General features: G+C 35.6%; 1 protein-coding gene across 1 annotated transcript in view; it reads right to left on the bottom strand.

Annotated features, from left to right (window-relative positions):
- Nucleotides 1-19,721, bottom strand: part of LOC125274987 (cytoplasmic dynein 1 intermediate chain 1) — an 85,622-nt gene that overhangs the window by 57,441 nt on the left and 8,460 nt on the right. The window contains 1 exon segment of the mRNA XM_048201590.1: nucleotides 18,471-18,586. Within this exon segment, the coding sequence (XP_048057547.1) occupies nucleotides 18,471-18,586 (116 nt within the window).

Genomic DNA, 19,721 nt, shown 5'->3' with positions numbered 1-19,721 from the left:
GCGGCTATGCAGCCCCATACGTAACAAACTGTGATGCACTGTGTATTCTGACACCTTTCTAGCAGAACCAGCATTAACTTCTTGAGCAATTTGAGCTACAGTAGCTCGTCTGTTGGATCGGACCACACGGGCCAGCCTTCATTCCCTAAGTGCATCAATGAGCCTTGGTCGCCCATGACCCTGTCACTGGTTCACCACTGTTCCTAACTTGGACCACTTTTGATAGATACTGACCACTGCAGACCGGGAACACCCCACAAGAGCTGCAGTTTTGGAGATGCTCTGACTCAGTCATCTAGTCATCACAATTTGGCCCTAGTCAAACTCGCTCAAATCCTTATGCTTGCCCATTTTTCCTGCTTCTAACACATCAACTTTGAGGACAAAACGTTCACTTGCTGCCAAATATATCAGGTGCCGTGATGAAGAGATGACGTTATTCACTTCACCTGTCAGTGGTCATAATGTTATGCCTGATCGGTGTATATCCAAATGAAACAGCTTCTCGAACAAGAAAACATGTAGGGTGGGGCTTGATCTTGTCTGTGAGGAATTGATTGGATGGTTGTGGTTTGCCATTGGCTGATCTCATGTGAGTGACAGATTGCCCCGCCCTCTTGCCAGTAAACACGTCATTACAGAAGAGAAGAGATGTCACTGCAAGAGGGAGGGGAAGTTATTTTGGGCGAGGCATGAAAAGATTACAAGGCACATGAATTTAAGAGAATAGTCATGTGCACGGATAAATAATTTATAATAAATACTGCAATATTCCATAAAAAATAAGAATTGTCAATGTAGACTTCATGGTGACTTTAAGCTTGAGCTAGATTCAAGTCGCCCAACAGCTAAACATGTCATCCAAATCATCCTACCTATTGCTTGCTGTCTCTGCATACCGTATAAGCCGAGTTAGAAGAAAGTATTTTAATCTTCATCAAACACACACACACGCTTCATCTTAAGTAACTATGCCGGGTGCTAGCAATGCAAAAAACTGAGAAAATGTATTGAATGCCACATGCACAAACATAATGTAAATGTAACAAATTCAACCTACAATGCAAATATTAAAATAGTAACAGGAAAATAAGTCACATCAAACTGGGCTGAGCCACGATGATAGATTCCGCACACGCTGCAGTCTGCAAACTGTGACCCATCCAGCCAACAAAAGCTCTTCTCTTTCCTTTTTCCCGTCTCTTTCACTCAGACGCACACAGAGAGTGTCAGACTGTCTTCTGAAATCAGATGGAAAAAAAGCTGTGGAGAGAGTACTTGTACTCCTGGCTACTTGCTCATCAAACACACAGAGCACAGGCCAGAGTGGAGTCAGGTCCTTAAGCTGACACTCTTCACGGCCTCCTGCAGCTGTGTGAAAGCCCATGGCTGTGGACACAGCGTTTGCATTTCATAACTACAAACCACACGGATGGTTGACAAACCAGCCATGCCATTTCCGCCCCTGCAGCTACAATTCAGAAAGAAAAAAATTGAATTATTTAGAGTCCAAATAAAAGTGCCAAAGTAAAATCATAACATCTTTCACCCCATGCACAGAGTTGACATAAAATTGTAAAAATAATTATATGTATATGGGTCATTGACGAATAAGGTTTTTAAAAGTGTCAAAAAAAAGCATAATGGGGATATAATTAATTTTGATGATTTATTAAGTGTTAACAATGAGATTATGTGGTTTTTATAATCAATCAACATTGCTTTCATCATTTTTTGCAATAAGGACCAAATTTGTCACCAAAAAAGTCATTCAGTTTAACCAAAATTTCGGTTTTACTGAATGACACTGAATTTTGGTTAAACCGGATGATGATATTTTCAAACAATGCTAACAGGCTGATATCTAGCATACGGACAATCGAACATTTTATATATTTTTAAAATATTACAACATTTTCCATGTTTTATAGCGGTTGTACCGAATGACCTGATGTTTCGGGACATGCATATGAGCAAGTGAAAACATGAAAACATGAAGTTAGTTACTTTGTTTTACAACCATGTGGTCATTTGCAGGTGTCTGAATGATGTCACATCCTGTCACATGATACTGACCGCATGATTTGATCCAAAATGGTCCCTTTCTATTGGTTACTGCGAATGACATCAATGAAATTCATTTTTCCGGACATTCTTTCTCATAACAAAGCAACAACTTCTACACGTAATTTTAATATCATTTTGCACTATGTTGATATATGATGTTATAAAATCATGCCAGAATAAAAAATATATACATTTATTACATTTTAAGATATTTTAATCACAAATGAAGTGGCTGTATTGGCCTTTGGACGGTTAAACCGAATGACCTTTTAACACATCAAAATCTGTAAAATACATTTATATGTAGCAAAATATAATTAAAACCTTTTGGTTTTAATAAAAGAGATCTAGTTGTACTACCTTATGTACTTTGGATGTCATATCTTTGTTTTTTATTATTATTAAGGCCTTTGGACAAAAAAATGACCCATTACGTCATTGACCCATACATATAATGATGCTGAAAATTCAGCTTTGACATCATTTTAAAAATATATTACAGTAGAAAACAAATATAATGAATTGTAATAATATTTCACAATATTGCTATTGTTTCTGTATTGTTGATCACATAAACACAGTCTTGGTGAGCATAAAACTCACTTTTGAATGATAACCGATTATATTGTTTTAGACTTGTACTATAAACATCGGATTGCATATTTGACTTTTCTGAACCACATTCTCTACTATATAATGTTTTTTACACTACATTTTTAATTGTACGTAATTTACAGTTTACCATAATTTATTTATGTTCTATATTTCTACTTCCACAGCTAATTAGTTGCTGTATATCATTGGCTCTGCTAGGCGAATGACAATAAATTTGAATCTAAAAATAAATGACTCAAACTTCAGAGAGGGGTAGATGAATGAATTCCCTGGAAGAGGAGATTATTTTATCTCAATGGGGCCTTCTTGGTAAAATAAAGAATCAATAGCACAATGACAAATGGTAGAAACAATGCTGAAATGAACTAAATGCCGCTCATCAAACCATACACATAAATCATAGCAACCCTTATCTTTCTTCTCCTCTTCTGAAGCCCATACTGAGGCTCTTCAAAGTTTGCTGTTGTGGCGAATAATGCTTTGACTCTTTACTGGAAAAGCAACTTCACATTTGGGCACGGCCTTTTGTTGGCCTTCCTCATCATTCTCGTTTGTCATCATTATGACATCATTATGACAAACGGCTGAGATTGATCATGAAGTCCTTTTTAGAGTACCGCTATCTTCTAGCCCAAGGCCACGCGGCACAGGCCTGCCTTCCCCTCGGAGAGTGAGACGCACTCTGGGGTCTGGAAATGTTCAGAGTCAGGAGAGATAAAGAAAGTGAGCACTTTGAACAGATATCTTCTCTGAAGCGCTGCTAACGTGCACAGGAAATGTTTTAGATTTGAGATTTCAGACCGGACTGAATATTTTAAATAATGTGTTAGTGTGTGTGTGGGGAAGTTATCACCTTCCTACAGTTCCGAGATTGTATTTCACCATTTTATAGTACTTCTCACTGTTATGATGGATCTTCATTTTATAATGCCTAAACATTGATATAGTCGATTTGAACTAAATTATTTCAAGACAATTTTTATTAACATATCCAATAAACATCTAAACATATATTTTTTCACATTTTACTAGATTTATTAGTTCTTTGATAGTAAAAAATATATAAATACATACTAATACCTTCAACTTTCATCATATTTAAACTTTTAAGTCATTTCTAAAGTTATTTAGACAAAATCATTTAAGGAGTAATTAAAAACAAACTTTGATGTTGGCTTGAGAAAGCCTAGCCAAAAAGATTGAAGTAAGTGTAAAACCATGAAGTGTAAAATCGCTTAAAGAGAGTTAGTTTAAAAAGCTTTTAAGTATATTTTAATAGCTTGAAGTTTAAATGATTTAAATTTGAAGTAGTTTTAAGTTTGAATCAGTTTTAAAAGGTTTTAAGTCTCTCAGACAAACTATATTTAGAGGCCAAATGCAAAGAAAATGTTTTTGATTTACATTCTCATCAGTGTCGTCACTGAAGTAAATCAAATAAAAGGTTTTGTCTTTAGGTTTAGGTTTTTTTTAGTAAGAAATCTTCTACCGTTATGTGTGCAAGCTCCTCTCTTTGTCAAACTTCAAACAAAACCATTATTATTTCTAAATTCTAAATTATTTCTAAAATCTAAATCAAATATTTCTATTGAAATTACTTTTTACTTGATTTTTTGGCAGTTCTTTGACAGTAATACAGTATTAAAATACATTTTAGGGCTACTACTGTACATCTTTTAGATTCAGCTTTTGACATTTAAACAGTTAGCATTATGAATCAAGATGAGAAGTAGTAAATGGATATTAACTAGGAAATACACTCTTATCAGAACATGACACTTAGCACATTGTTAAATGCCATTTCAAACCGCTAATTCAAACAATAAGAAATAAGATACTATTTTAGACTGACACAAACAGGCTTCCATTATCCATCCGACCAAACTAAACTAAACTAACTTGTTTGGCTGCTGTTGATTGCCTACTTTGGTATTTTTTAACACACACACACACACACACACACACACACACACACACACACACACACACACACACAAATAGATAACAATTCTTTTATTCAACCTCTAAGACTAAGTCACAATAATTGTCCACTGAAACAATGTTGCATAAAAAAAATGCTTTATTACCTCCCAAAACCTCAGAGTCTTTTAGTTTTCTAAATATCCCAGACAATTAAAATCTATATGTGATGTGAAATGAATCCCTTACAGCATCACGCTGACATTAATCACAAACTCTAATGAAAATGATTAGTTCCTCCTTTTACTGAGCGTCTACTGTTCCAGATCCCATATTCCTGACCTACCAAGACTCTGGTCTGGTAATGAACCTACATTATGCAACGGGTCTCTGGCCCGCAAATGTGGTGCCAGTGAAGCTGGCCTGCTCCCAGAACCACATCTTTAAGGGAGTCATCATGCCACGCCATGCACAGACTGGCCACAGAGCATGATTAAACCTCATGACTTCAAACTTTCCAAACCCTAGCCTGTCAAAATGAGCAACTCAACCCAAGCAATGAGCTAAACTCACTTTTCAACAAGTCACAAAACAGAGATGGCATATTGGCTAAAATTGATTTCAAGATTTAAGCACTTAGATAAATTTGTCTCGAAGAAGTCATGTTTTCATCCAGAATTAAGAACAAGAAATTTATCACAAGCTTGGTGATTAAATAAATCGATTTATTTCTTTCAGCAGTGAAATATATTGCAATTCATACAATGAGAAATAGCCCGGAATGGCATTTAAATTATTTAATAAAGTATATCATGTAATTTTCTTACAGTAAGTACACAATTCAAGGGTTTCTCGTAGGAGCACAAGTCTGAAGGCTTCTGTAGTTTCTATTATGTTGATGTGCTAAGAGTGCCCCCTAATGTCCCCTGTAGGACATAACCAAAACAACTCGTTCAATCAGACACTAATATTTTGTTCCATAAAATTGCATTAAATAAATTATTATATAAATGTAACTTTCTTATAAATATAAGATTTACATTTACTATAGCTAAAATCACCAAAAAATTCCCCTGCTTAATCAGAAACACCTCAAACAAAAGGTAAAAAAGGTTATTGTAGGTAAACACACACACACATATAAATATATACATACATATATGTGTGTGTGTGTGTGTAATTTTAAAATAGAAAGACTAAAACAGTATTTTCTTGTAAAACATACTCCAATAAACGTGTTATATATATTTTATTTATTTATTTATTATGTATATATAGTATATTTTGTATATATAGATTAATTAATCTACCTTTCTCTGATATTGGGTCGGTAAGATTTTTTTTTACACAAACATTAAGCAGCACAGCTGTTTCAACATTGATAATTTGAAGAAATGTTTCTTGAGCAGCAAATCAGCATATTAGAATGATTTCTGAAGGATCATGTGACACTGAAGACTGGAGTAATGATGCTGAAAATTCAGCTTTGATCACAGGAATAAATGGCATTTTAAAATATATATTTAAATATAAAACGGTTATTTTAAATTGTAATAATATTTCACAATATTACTGTTTTTACTGTATTTTTGATCCAATAAATGCAGCCTTGATGAGCAGAAAATATTTTTTTCAAAAATATTTATTTATTTAAAAAAATGCATGCAGAATTGAAATGTTTGAATAATAGAAACCCTCTGGAGCAGCAATCCAAGGACCACCCAGACTTGCACACAGCCTCACCTGACTTTACAATGATCTTAGAAGTTCCTGGGGAATATGGGACTTTCAAATTTTGTGTGCTACATGGAAAAAGTTTAACCGTTCAGAGGAATGAAACAGTATCCCATCTGATGTTCAACACATCAGACGGCAAATATTATTATAGTTGCTCCATGGACACAGGCCGATTTTTTGGCTGAGGTGGTTTCATGTATCTTATTATGTGGCGGTAAGAGAGGAAAATTGTAATCATCTGGGTCCAGATTGGCATGGTCCACCTACTGTGAAAGACATTGTATTGTCTGATATCAGTTTTTTTTTTTTTTTTTTGACTGGCATCCCGCCTCAATCCAAACCATTTGGGATTCAGGCCTTTTTGGGCTTGAAACCAGAGTCAGATGATGGCAATGAATTCAAAGTCTAAGCATTTCAGCACAGAGCAAAGGGAGAAAAGACAGACATCCCCTCTAATGCCACCAATTAATTTTGACATCGCAGATCAAAAGAGAGTAAATGTAACAGTATCTAAATGCGACATGACGCTCCCTGGGATGGAGATGGAGGGGAAATAGCAACCACTGTTGTATGAGAGTGAATTTTTGGCTAACCTTTAGTTTTGTGAACACTGACACCCTCAGCTTTTCTCTTGTATAAAAGAGCTAAAACAACACGCCGACATGAAGCGCTTCCATATGTGACCCATTCGCCCGGCTCAACCCAGACATCAGCGATTGAGGGCGAGCTGGTGCCGAATGGCAAGGCTATAGGCGAAAGCCTTGACTACAATTATCACGAAATCTGCCGTACATAAGACGCCAACTGCAACACACTCTCAGCAAGTTTGTCAAGGTGATATTAAATACATGTGCCAGAACAGAAAAATATTTGTAAGTGTTTAAATTAGGCCCCCTTTCAAGCATCATTCATGGCTGCTCTTGAGAATGACCTGAAAAAAATCATTATAATCTCAATTAGCCTGAATGTTAATAAACTTTGCTCTGCCATCAAACACTATGATTATTTCAACTCTTGAGATATTCGTGGGTCAAACACTGACCCAATAACTCAGTTAATTAATTGAGTCAATATGCTTGGCTGGGATCAATTGGCATTCACTCTGTTGTTTTCAACAGCTTGGTTACGGTGGTCTCTGCAAAGTCTCTGTAATGTCTTTCAGATTAGCAGTTAGTTAGAACTCAGTTTGCCTGCAATTAGGAATCATTACAGGACCACCACAAGTTTACCAAAAAAGTGACTGTAAAAAAGTGAAACACCACTTCCCACTGGAGACCCCCAGAGCTAATGGCCCTGAAAAATTCCAGCAAAAGAAGCCTAATACACACTCACACACACACACACACACACACACACAAAAGTACATGCACGCGTTAAATAGAGAAAGAAAGAGATTGTGAGAAACAAAGAACAGCATCATTTCCATGACCTTCTGAACTGTTCAACTTCCTTGAGATGGTTTCCAGGACAGGGGTGACCGAGTGCAGTAAAGAAATTACAAAATTCTGTATCGTAACGGTTGCATCAAAGTTCTATGGTTTTGAATCAACCTTAGGCCTCGCTATCTGGCAAGAGGGCCTTTGCACAGCTGAAATACTTTTTTAACAGTAACAGTTCTTATCAGTTGATGGTAATTAGAGGTAGAGCCTGCAAAGCCAGTTTTAAGTCTTGTAGCTTACTCGTAGATCTGAGTTTTGCTGAATTGGACCACATTTCATTGATAGAACCAAGTGTGCCGCACAAGCCTCAGCGTCTTGATTGCCCCCAGGTGGTTGGTCCCAGCATAAGTCATAAACCCATCAATTACTCACCCTCATGTCATTCCAAACCCGTAAGACCTTTGTTCATCTTCAGTACACAAATTAAGATATTTTTGATAAAATCCAATGGCTCAGTGAGGTCTCCATTGACAGCAAGATAATTAACACTTTCAGATTCCCAGAAAGCTACTATAGACATATTTAAAACAGTTTATGTGACTACAGTGGTTCAACCTTATTGTTATGAATGCTATACTTTTTGTGCGGCAAAAAACAACATAACGACTTTGTTCAACAATATTTAGTGATGGACGATTTCAAAACACCGCTTCATGAAGCTTCGAAGCTTTACGAACCTTTTGTTTCGAATCAGTGGTTCAAATCTAAAGTCACATGATTTCAGTAAACGAGGCTTTGAATAACAGGAGCAAATAAAGGTGCCCTAGAATCAAAAATTGAATTTACCTTGGCATAGTTGAATAACAAGAGTTCAGTACATTGAAATGACATACATTGAGTTTCAAACTCCATTGCTTCCCCCTTCTTATGTAAATCTCATTTGTTTAAAAGACCTCCGGAAAACAGGCGAATCTCAACATAACACAGACTGTTACGTAACAGTCGGGATCATTAATATGTACGCCCCCAATATTTGCATATGCCAGCTCATGTTCCAAGACAAGGGCAGCCAGTATTAACGTCTGGATCTGTGCACAGCTGAATCATCAGACTAGGTAAGCAAGCAAGGACAATAGCGAAAAATGGCAGATGGAGCGATAATAACTGACATGATCCATGATATCATGATATTTTTAGTGATATTTGTAAATTGTCTTTATAAATGTTTTGTTAGCATGTTGCTAATGTATTGTTAAATGTGGTTAAAGTTACCATCGTTTCTTACTGTATTCACGGAGACAAGGGCCGTCGCTATTTTAATTATTAAACACTTGAAGTCTGTATAATTCATAAACACAACTTCATTCTTTATAAATCTCTCCAACAGTGTGTAATGTTAGCTTTAGCCACAGAGCACTATCAAACCCATTCAGAATCAAATGTAAACATCCAAATAAATACTATACTCACATGATCCGACGCATGCATGCAGCATGCATGACGAACATCTTGTAAAGATCCATTTGAGGGTTATATTAGCTGTGTGAACTTTGTTTATGCACTGTATTATAGTCGAGAGCTCGGGGGGCGGAGAGCGCGAGATTTAAAGGGGCCGCAGCCTGAAACGGTGCATAGTTAATTATGCCCCAAAATAGGCAGTTAAAAAAATTAATAAAAAAAAAATCTATGGGGTATTTTGAGCTGAAACTTCACAGACACATTCAGGGGACACCTTAGACTTATATTACATCTTGTGAAAGAACGTTCTAGGGTAACTTTAATGACAGAATTTTCATTTTTTGGGTGAACTAACCCTTTAATGAGACATGAGACAAACTAAACAATTAAATTACACTTCAAATTTTTTTTCCAAAGATGATTTCTGTCATTTTATGTAGTTTTTATCACGGTGATAGAAGTTCAAGTGTTTGTTTTTTTAAAAATAAGTTTAGTTTTATTTAGTTATTTGATGCTATAAAAACGGGGGTGTGACGTCATGATTGACAGCTTCGTCGAGCAAAGTAGTCACTGAGGCACCAATGGTCTTTTTTTAGGATTTCCAGGAGGAGATTGGAGCTTTAACTTTAATTTCTACATTTCCATAACTGTTTATTTCACACCGACATGAGTTGTTCTTCAGTAAACTATACTAAACGATTCTGCAGGAGTGTGGGCGGGGCCTTGATAGCGCACAGCTCCACTTCATGCTCCCTACTGAGCAAGACTCAGGTCCCAAATCAGTACAAGATGTCAGCGCCATATTGGGACATTAGCGGTGTGGTGAGAAATCGAGTCCCCCCAGGAATTGGGTCTCATTTAGGACCCCGAGTGATCCCATTGGTTAAACAGTCTTTTAATGGGTAGCATTTTTAGCTCCTGATTATAATTCCTGCAAAATCATGTTATGATTTAGATCGTTTAAAATACATTATAATGTCTTTTAAATTACATCGTTCATATACTAGTATATAACTGAAGCTATAGGTTGTGAAATCAAGCATTTCTCATTCATACAGTTTTTTTTAGTTAGCTTATGGACTACCATAGCATACATCTACCCGATTAGCCTGCTAGTTTAGCTTACATTATATTAGGTATGTTTTTTGCTTCCAATATAGTTCCCAATTACATGTTTCAAATTAATGATGTTTATGTGTACTTAGAATTACAATTAATTTATTAAAAATTATAATAGTAATATTATTGACTATACCACGTTGCTATTATTGTGTAAAATTAATATCAAATTACTTTTACAGAACATAGTATGTTGCAACAATCCTTATCCTTAAAATATATACATACATATTTTAGGCATGGTTGTGTTTCCAGTTTGTTTTATTATGCAATACATAGACATTAATTTTATATTTCAAGCATGTTGTCTGTGCACTTAATGTAATAAACATCACACAATAGTGAAATGGCTTATAATTAGTCGAGACAACATTTGATCAGGCATTACTGCCTGGGTCCTAAAGGAGACCCTATTCCTGGGGGGGACTTGATTTCTCATGACACCAGCATCACTTTTCTACAATGGAAGAGAGTGGAGGTGCGTAGTCCTTTTTTTTTTTTTAAAGACCCTTGATTAAAGGAATAGTTGACCCAAAAATTGTCATCATACAAATAAAGGCTCTTAAAATAAAAAAAATTATAAACCAAATTACATTTTTTATTAAAAAAAAAAAAAATCCATTTCCACTATTATACCATTATTTATTACAAATAAAATTTGTGAATACGTATCTTTAATTACATGTTGTCATATGGACAACTAGTCAGTAAACAGAGTAATTTCTTAAAGTATACATTACAGTAACAGTTCCCTGTTCATTTTGAACTGAACATAACCGCAAAAATGACTCACAGTTCAATAAAGGGAGTCAGTTTTTAGCTCAATAACAGTTAAAAAAGATTCACTGATTCAAACAGCTAAGTTCCTAGGGAGTGCAAGGCAGTTTCATGAATCATTTGAGCTTTTGACTAATTAAAAAGAATCTATTCACAATCATGGCTCACGCAGTGTTTGCTGTTGCGAGAATTTACTATTTTTATTTATTTTTGTTGTTTATTGCATGGCAGACTGGTGTCCTGAGAAAGTTTTGAAATGACACGAGAATAAGTAAATAATGACATTTTCACTTTTAGGTGAACTATCCCTTTGGATGAAAAACTGTTTCCTCTCAGACTAGAGTGACTCAAAAGATCTAATGCGTTCATTTATAAACTGTTTTTACAGATTAACATTTAATCACTACCTTTGCTCCACTCAAGGATGTCAAATTTTCAGGGGTCATTTTCTCCGAATATGCAGTGTGAAACGTTACACCAACAATGACAAAGAACCAGAGGAAAGTATATATAACTGGATAGCCAACTTTCCCAGAACCCACTAACGCACTGTCTAGTGGATGAGCCATGCCTTTGCATTGCTAACCACTCCCATCAGCCTTTATGAATTACAAGCCTGTCCTTTAATACAAATTATGTCGCCAAGAGCCCACTGGAGCCTTGAATATGGCGTTCAGTGATTGGCAAGTAATTCAATTGAGTGAAGAACAATGCACACTTAGCAGAGACAGATCTCCGACCAACCAACAGACAAGAACCTGGACACATATCACACTAGTTATATTCATTACAGCAAAGCTGAGACGGAAGCGAACAGTTCATTAAATTAAATTTCCCTAAACAGAGTCACACACATTTAGATTGATGTGAGACAAACTACAGCTTGAGAGAATAGGCTTCTCAGAGGGGTCAAAAGTTCAGATGGGTCACAACCCCTGAGTGACCGGTCCTGCTGAGCCATGACTACATCCTACACACATCCAGTGCTGTTGCTTCACAGTCATGTCATTTTAAGGTCTTTTGCCTCTGATGGTGAGATCTGGAAGGCTTTTAAACCACAAATGAACCACTGGCTAACAGGTTTGGCATTCATTTCCGCTAGGTTTTCCCTGACCACCAGCAAAAATCTTTATAAAACTGTATCTGTTAAGGGATCAGATACTGCTGGAAACACACAGGCTGAACCTGCACTTGACTAAACCTGCATCACAGGCTAAATTGGGGTCAACAAAACATCACAACCAGCTCATGAACACAAAACGCATGGCAAGCACTTTTTGGATCCATCAAGGAACTTTTCAACTGAGTGTGTTGAGCCAAAAACATCAAATATTAGCAAAAAAACTTTAGAGAAAGCATGACCTTCTGACCTTTTGTACAAAAGAGTTTGCATGATTAGTGTCTCAAATTTGACTGATTAGTGACCTAGACATAATGCAGAATCCTAAATATTTCTCATTAATTTCACATTTCTTGTTTTTGATGTTCTAAATATCCTAAAACATGCGGTTTATTTCTGTTTTTGCACAAGAACTTAGGAAACAAATGACTTGCAGGTTTGAATAAAAGGATGATGGCTGCACTGCTACATTTTTAAAGGGTCAGGTTTTTGTCCATACAATGAAAGTCAATGGCACCCTAAACAACATTGAAAGAACATACTGTTCAAAAATTTGGGGTCAGTTTTATTTTTGAAAGAAATTAACACTTTTATTCAAAACGTATACAATAAATTGATCAAAGACATTTATAGTGTTAAAGACGATTATTTTAAAGGTGCACCATGTCACTTTTTTTCAACAGGTTGAAGGTCCAAATTGCAGTTTCAGTGCAGCTTCAAAGGGCTCTACACGATACCAGACGAGGAATAAGGGTCTTATCCCGAAACAATCAGTCATTAAAAAAAAAAAAAAAAAAAAAAAAATTATATACTTTTTAACCACAAATGCTCATCTTGCACTGCTCTGAGATGCGCCATGCATTACGTAATCATGTTGGAAAGGTTACGCGTGATGTAGGCGGAAGTACCGAGCAAGTGTTTACAAAGCAAATTTGCAAAGACTAAGTCAAACAGCCTTTACAAAAAAAAAACAAAACAATGTTGGGCGTTTTTGAAGTTTTTTGCCCTACCGTTGTACTTCCGCCTACGTCACACGTGACTTTTCCAATGCGTAGCACATTGCAGAGCTAGTGCAAGATGAGCATTTGTGGTTAAAAAGTATATAAATTTGATGTTTATTTTAGAAAATGACGATCGTTTCACTAGTTAAGACCCTTATTCCTCGTCTGGGATCATGTAGAGCTCTTTGAAGCTGACATTTAGACTTTAAACCTGTTGAACCCTGTTGAAGTCACTATATGGAGAAAAATCCTGGAATGTTTTTCCTCAAAAACCTTAATTTCTTTTTGACTGAAGAAAGAAAGACATAAACATCTTGGATGACACGGGGGTGTTTTAATTCTGAACTATTCCTTTAAACTACATGCTGGATGCTGCCGGTACAAGGGTCTCTGCAGGCACTGCTGGCCTTCATGACAGTGTTATAGTGCAGTCTCGGGGTTGGGGGTGGGGGGTTAACACCTGGGCGGTTCTTGGTTCCCCCCAACTAAAAGAAAGAAAAGGAAAAAAGGCATCTGTTTAGTTTCACCAATCAACGGACGAAACCTCTGCACCGGCCTGAACAAACACAGAATGCAAGCTGTAGCAGGTGGTGGAAAGACCTATTAAAACTTCCTCTCTCTTTCTCATGTGAGAGGTCTCACAGGGGCAGGGTCTCCCCTGCACAGACAACCTGTACCTACAGACAGCTGTGAGGCCAGCCTGCATCTGTAGGCCGAGAGGAAAAAACAAATAAACTGTACAGAGTGCGAGCGCTAAGGGCAACGGCCAATCAAAGGCTTGTCAGCGGTTGCACTTGCTGAATAAATGACCTGCCTTGACAGGAAATTCCACTAGCAATTTTAATTCTGATCAGGCTTCAAGGAAGTGGAAAGAATAAAAACACATCAGTTATAATGACAGGAAGTCTCCAATCACATGGCAAGCAGCTGTTGCCAACGTAGGGATCAAGGAGCCGTGCGAGGATGGAGGGATTCTGGCGCGAAATGCAGATGGAAAAAAAGAAGATGAGATCGAGGGGAATGAGAGAAGCGAGGTAAAGCCTGTGTGTCGTTTTTTGTGCGCCGCTTGCAAATAAGAGGAAACCAAATAGCAAAAGATGTGCTCCACATCACGACTACCAGCGATGTTATGCAAATACACCAAAAGCCGCTTGTTAGGGGGTCCCGTCCATATGGAGATGTTTAGGGTGCTTTTCAAACCATCTGCATTTTATACCAGGCCTGGCTCCCGAGTCTGGGGGATGCAATCAAATTAGCCGGGCTCTATGTGAGCTTCATTTTAACAAGGCTATAAATTGAAAAATGTAATTGAAATATGACGCTTTACATATGATTGGCTTCAAATATGATTGAAGCCAATGGAGTACATTAGAGTGCACTTGTGGAAGAGAGCGGCTCGGCGCTGACTGCTGTGTCGAGTTAACGACTGTAGAAGCCAAGAAGTCTTTGTGGTAGGAACCACACTTAAACTAATAAGGAGAAATATCCTGACATTATTCTTTTACAAACAAGCAAAAGTGGCTTTGATTAAGCACTTTCACATTTCATAAATCAATCAACTCGAGGAGTTTTATTAATACGGTCTCGTGCTACACGAGGTACGGGTTTACTATTTAACCGTTTAAAGGAGTTCTACTTATTATGGATTCAACAGTAAGGATGGCCAATGCTACTGTCACTATATCTTTTTTTTTTTTTTTTTGTGCCATGCAAGCTTAATTTTTGAATATTGCTATTCTAAATAACATTACTATGGTTCTAAATAACATATTTAAGCTGTATAATTTCAAGTTAATGCTGCAAATGAAAAATCTAATAAATTATTTGTTGTAAATGTACTTTTCTGCTAATAAAAATTATAATAAAATTATACAAAAAAAATGCATTTCAATAATTTTAAGTTACAATTGCAAATGAAAAATCTAAAAAAATGGTATATATATATATATATATATATATATATATATATATATATATATATATATATATATATATATATAAATAAATCTCGCATGGCTACCAGTGTGATATTGCTCATATATCATATTATTAATTTATATATTATTATATAATATTCTTATATATAATATAAATTTTTCATTTTCATTAATTTATTATTAATCTTAATTGTATGTTTGTGTGATTTTATTTTACTTTTTTTTTTAGCAAAAAAGAAAATTTACAACAAATATTTTTTTTTTGATTTTTCATACATGTATATACACACACACACATATACATATATATGTGTATATTTATAAATATGCAAAAAGAAGCATTATTTATGTGGTCAAAATGTTGACAAGGCAAGGAAAAAATCTGAACTACTGTCCTGCCCAGGCCAGCAAAAAAATGTAATTATTATAATATAAAATATATGAAATATAATATGATAATATAATAATATAATATGATCCTATAAAATATATGAAAAATTATAATTAGGTCCTGACTTTAAAGGAATCGTTGAAAATTTTTGAATATTTTTTTCAAAAATATTTTGAAAAATGTCTCAGTGTTTCCCTCTCTCTCTTCTCGTTTTGTCACCAAAACGGTTTGGTTACCTACATTATTCAAAATATCTTATTTATGTTGCAAAGAAGACAGACAATCATGTTATAACAAACACAAGGGTGAATAATGATAGAATTTTCATTTTTTGGTGTACTGTGCCTTTAAGGAGGTATATCACTATTTAAATGTAGATGGATTCTACAAAGGATTCATATATAACATCCAATCTTTTGAAATGTCATGCACATGAACTGATAGCGGACCCAACAATCTCAACAGAAAGCAAAAAGTAAACTGGTAGCCCTCAGCAGAGATGCAGGCACAACTCCAAGTGATGTTCTGATGATAGAAGCCATCTTGAATTACCCGTCTGCATCCACTTAAAGCCTGACTCAATGCCATTACTGTTCTGCCGTTTCAAGCAGAGCCACTGATGGGCAGGCATCTCTTTTCAAAAAAGCCGTCCCCCCAGCTCCCCTCTCAGGAAATGGAGGCCGCGGCTGGTCAAATGAATCTTAATCTGCGCAGGTTTGGAGCTCTTCAACGGAACCAGACGGTCAGGATGACAGCCCACCTGACAGCGATGAAAATCAAAGCTCTTCACTGAGCAGCCCGTTTCAATTTCCGAGCTTGTCCTAAGCTGTTTTACCATGAAATCCCAAATTGCCTATTTTGATTGAATACAGATAAACCTACATAAATAAGTTATTGTAGATCTTAACAGTAACTGACAAGGCGAGTACATGTACATTTGTAATTAAATGTCTGATTTTGCGCTACATACAGTAAATACCACTTCACACAACAGGCAATTATAGTTCTGACTCTAAAACGGTGCTTATGAAACAACAGAAAAAATATTTTAATTACATTCATTTTTAATTGAATTAAGCATAGGTTATGACCTCAAACTGTAGTTGGCCGGAAAACTTAAATTGATTAATAGCGTTATTTTTTTCTCCCACAGTTCATGTGGTTAGAGCTAAGAGTTGGGGAATACCTAACTAAAAGCAATGCTATTACTAACTACATTTTTCAATAGTGTGACAATAGCTCAGCTCTTTTCAAAATGAGTAGCGGTGTAGTGTGATAAAGTAAGTAAGTATATAGCACCTTTTAAAAACCTAAAACACTAGAAAATAAATAGATTAAAAGATAATAAAATGCATCAATAAAATAAATCAAGGAAATGCCCTAGTGAATAAATGTGTTTTGAGATATTTAAAAAGTGCAGAGCGAGTTGATGGTTCGTAGGTCATCAGCTAGAGAATGTTACGTACTTTGGAGATGTTTCTGAGGTGAATAATGCTAACATGTTTTTTTTTTAAAACGGAGATCACTGTCAAACATGATTCCTTGTTCTTGGCCTGATTACTGGCTTTTAGTGATGGAGAGTCAAGATGTGGAGCAATATTTGCTTTCAGTGCGCCATTACCGATTACAAGTACCTTTGTCTTATCTTTGTTTAGCTGTAGAAAGTTCTGGGACATCCACAATTTTATGCTCTCTATGTAGTCCAGTAGTGTTTAAATTTAATTGTTAGAATTGAAGATAGAGTTGCATGTCATCTGCCTACTCGTGAAATGAAATATTGTACTGGTTAATTACACCAGCTAAAGGAAGCATGTATAGGTTAAATAACAGAGGACCCAAAATTGAGCCTTGAGGAACACCACAAGAAATGACGTAACACCTGGAGGAGAAGGTACCCAGCGTAAAATAGTATTCCCTGTTGCTTAAGTAGGATCTGAACCAGTCTAAGACAGGACCTGAGTTTGATCATGTAGGTCACATTATATTATACACGCAGCTTCACAGCTGAAAGAACTTGAATCACACGGGCACTAAAAAGATTCATTTCAGTGAATCAGTTCTTCAGAATGTTCATGTAAGTTCAAAAATGATTCACATATTCATTTGAATTAATGCACAGAACAGCATTTTACATATTTTTGTAGTGAAATGCTGCCGTTCATCATTAAGTGCTCAATTATAAAAATCACTTTTAAATTATTGTAAATTATTGAACAAAAATGAATGTTTTTAGCTGAAGGAATCAAAAGACTTGTGTTACTGGAATTAATCAATATTTCCACTACAAGTAGTGGGCAAAATTATTCAAATATTATTAAAAATGTGTTAAAGTTTAGCTTGCGAAATTGTGAAACATCATTTTTGGCCAGGCTGTCATACAAAGAAATTATGAATACATGCAAAAACAAGAGAGAACCAATGAAATATTAATATTAATGTTGTAGTCAATGTATGCTTTTTCCTGTGAGCTTTTTGTTTTTCTCATTTTTTTTTTTGCTTAGTAAAATAAAACCTGTAGCTGTAATTTGCCTTTTTTGCCAACTATTTTTGTCAGATAAATAGCTTAACCAAGGTTAGTGTTTTGTTCTTCCCTCATATTTAAAATATTTAAAAAATCAGGACATTAATAGGGTCATTAAAAACAAATATCCTCTCCAGACATCACTTTTGGCCACTACTGTATATGTTCAAGTTGTCAGTGCTGTTAAATAAGACCCTCATTATATCATCTTATATTACCACAAATCCACATTTTAAGAGACATTGCCATTTTAATAGTTTCAATGTAATTATTTTGTTGGTAGTTTCCAGCGTATCTAACCTCTTTACTTGAATGTAATTGAACCACTTTAAATTATGATTAGCAGCTTCACAAACTACAGTAGAGTTTCAAAGTATCATCCTCAACACTGCAGAGTGCAGAACGTCTAGAATATTACTGTAACTCTCTACCTTCAGACTGATGAGCTGCTAGCGGTGTCTGAGTCTCTTTACAGTAGGACACCAACTCTCTGGGCAGGAAATCCACCTGAGTTATCTTAGAAGGTCCCAATCTGTGCGTTCGGCGTCTGGGGAGAGAGAAATCGGCCTATGAATGTCCTGCAACCTGACGCACGTGCGCACACACTCGCATGCACATTAAAATACATACAGTGCATCACAAAGACAAAATCCATTGTTACAACTAATATGCTGTATAGGGCTCATTATTCAGGTCCATGAGCATATTGTAAGTTTGGATGACCCCTGGTTGACTGCTAGAAGTAATGTTTAAAGCATTTTCAGTACATGGCACGGGGCATCAATCACTGTCACATACAGCCCTAGGCACACAGCTGGAGAGTGACCAGCTGAAAACACTTGAACCTGACAAACTTAAAAGGAAAGCGGAATGAGATAGAGGGAGCGAGCCAGAAGGAGAAATGAGGAGAAAGATGGAGAACAAGAGGAACAAAGAAAAAGTTGCATACACAATGGTACACTACAGTACAAAAGCAGTGAAATACCACACACACACGCACACAAACACACACACAGATGTGTAAATGTAGATTATCAATGTACAAAGCATTAAATTAGAAATTAGAAGGTACTTACTAAGAACACAATCAAAAACAAGACAAACTCTGCAATATTATAAATTAATCCATATATTATTAATCTACATTTCCATTTTCTTGCTTTTTAAGCAGTTTCTTCTGAGCCTTTAGCCATTTATCAAAAGTTTTATGCTCACAATAAACATTTTTTTTTTACTTCAGTCTATAGCTATAATAAGATGATGCCTATAAACTATTTTAACATGCATTGATTGGCAAAGACTTTTTAAGTCATTAGACAAAAATATTTTCCTATACTCAATGCCATCAAATATTCTATAGAGCTGATTTACTGAATGTCTTATGACTTACAAAACTTAATTTACTGAATATGATGAAATATATAGACTACTGTTGAAAGGTTTGGGGTCAATACAACTTTTTTTGTAAGAAATTAATACTTTTATTCAGCAAGGATGCATTAAATTTATAGTAAAGACATTTATAATGTTACAAAAGATTAATATTTCAAAACAAATGCTGTTCTTTTTAACTTTTTAAATTGTAATAATATTTAATATTGTAATAATATTTCGCAATATTGGTATTTTTGCTCTATTTTTGATCAAATAAATGCAGTCAATCTATCAAACAAGACTTTGTC

Source organism: Megalobrama amblycephala, linkage group LG9, assembly GCF_018812025.1.
Source record: "Megalobrama amblycephala isolate DHTTF-2021 linkage group LG9, ASM1881202v1, whole genome shotgun sequence".
NCBI lineage: Eukaryota > Metazoa > Chordata > Actinopteri > Cypriniformes > Xenocyprididae > Megalobrama > Megalobrama amblycephala.
Note: the sequence above shows the minus strand (reverse complement) of the source record. Positions and strands in the feature narration are given on the sequence as shown.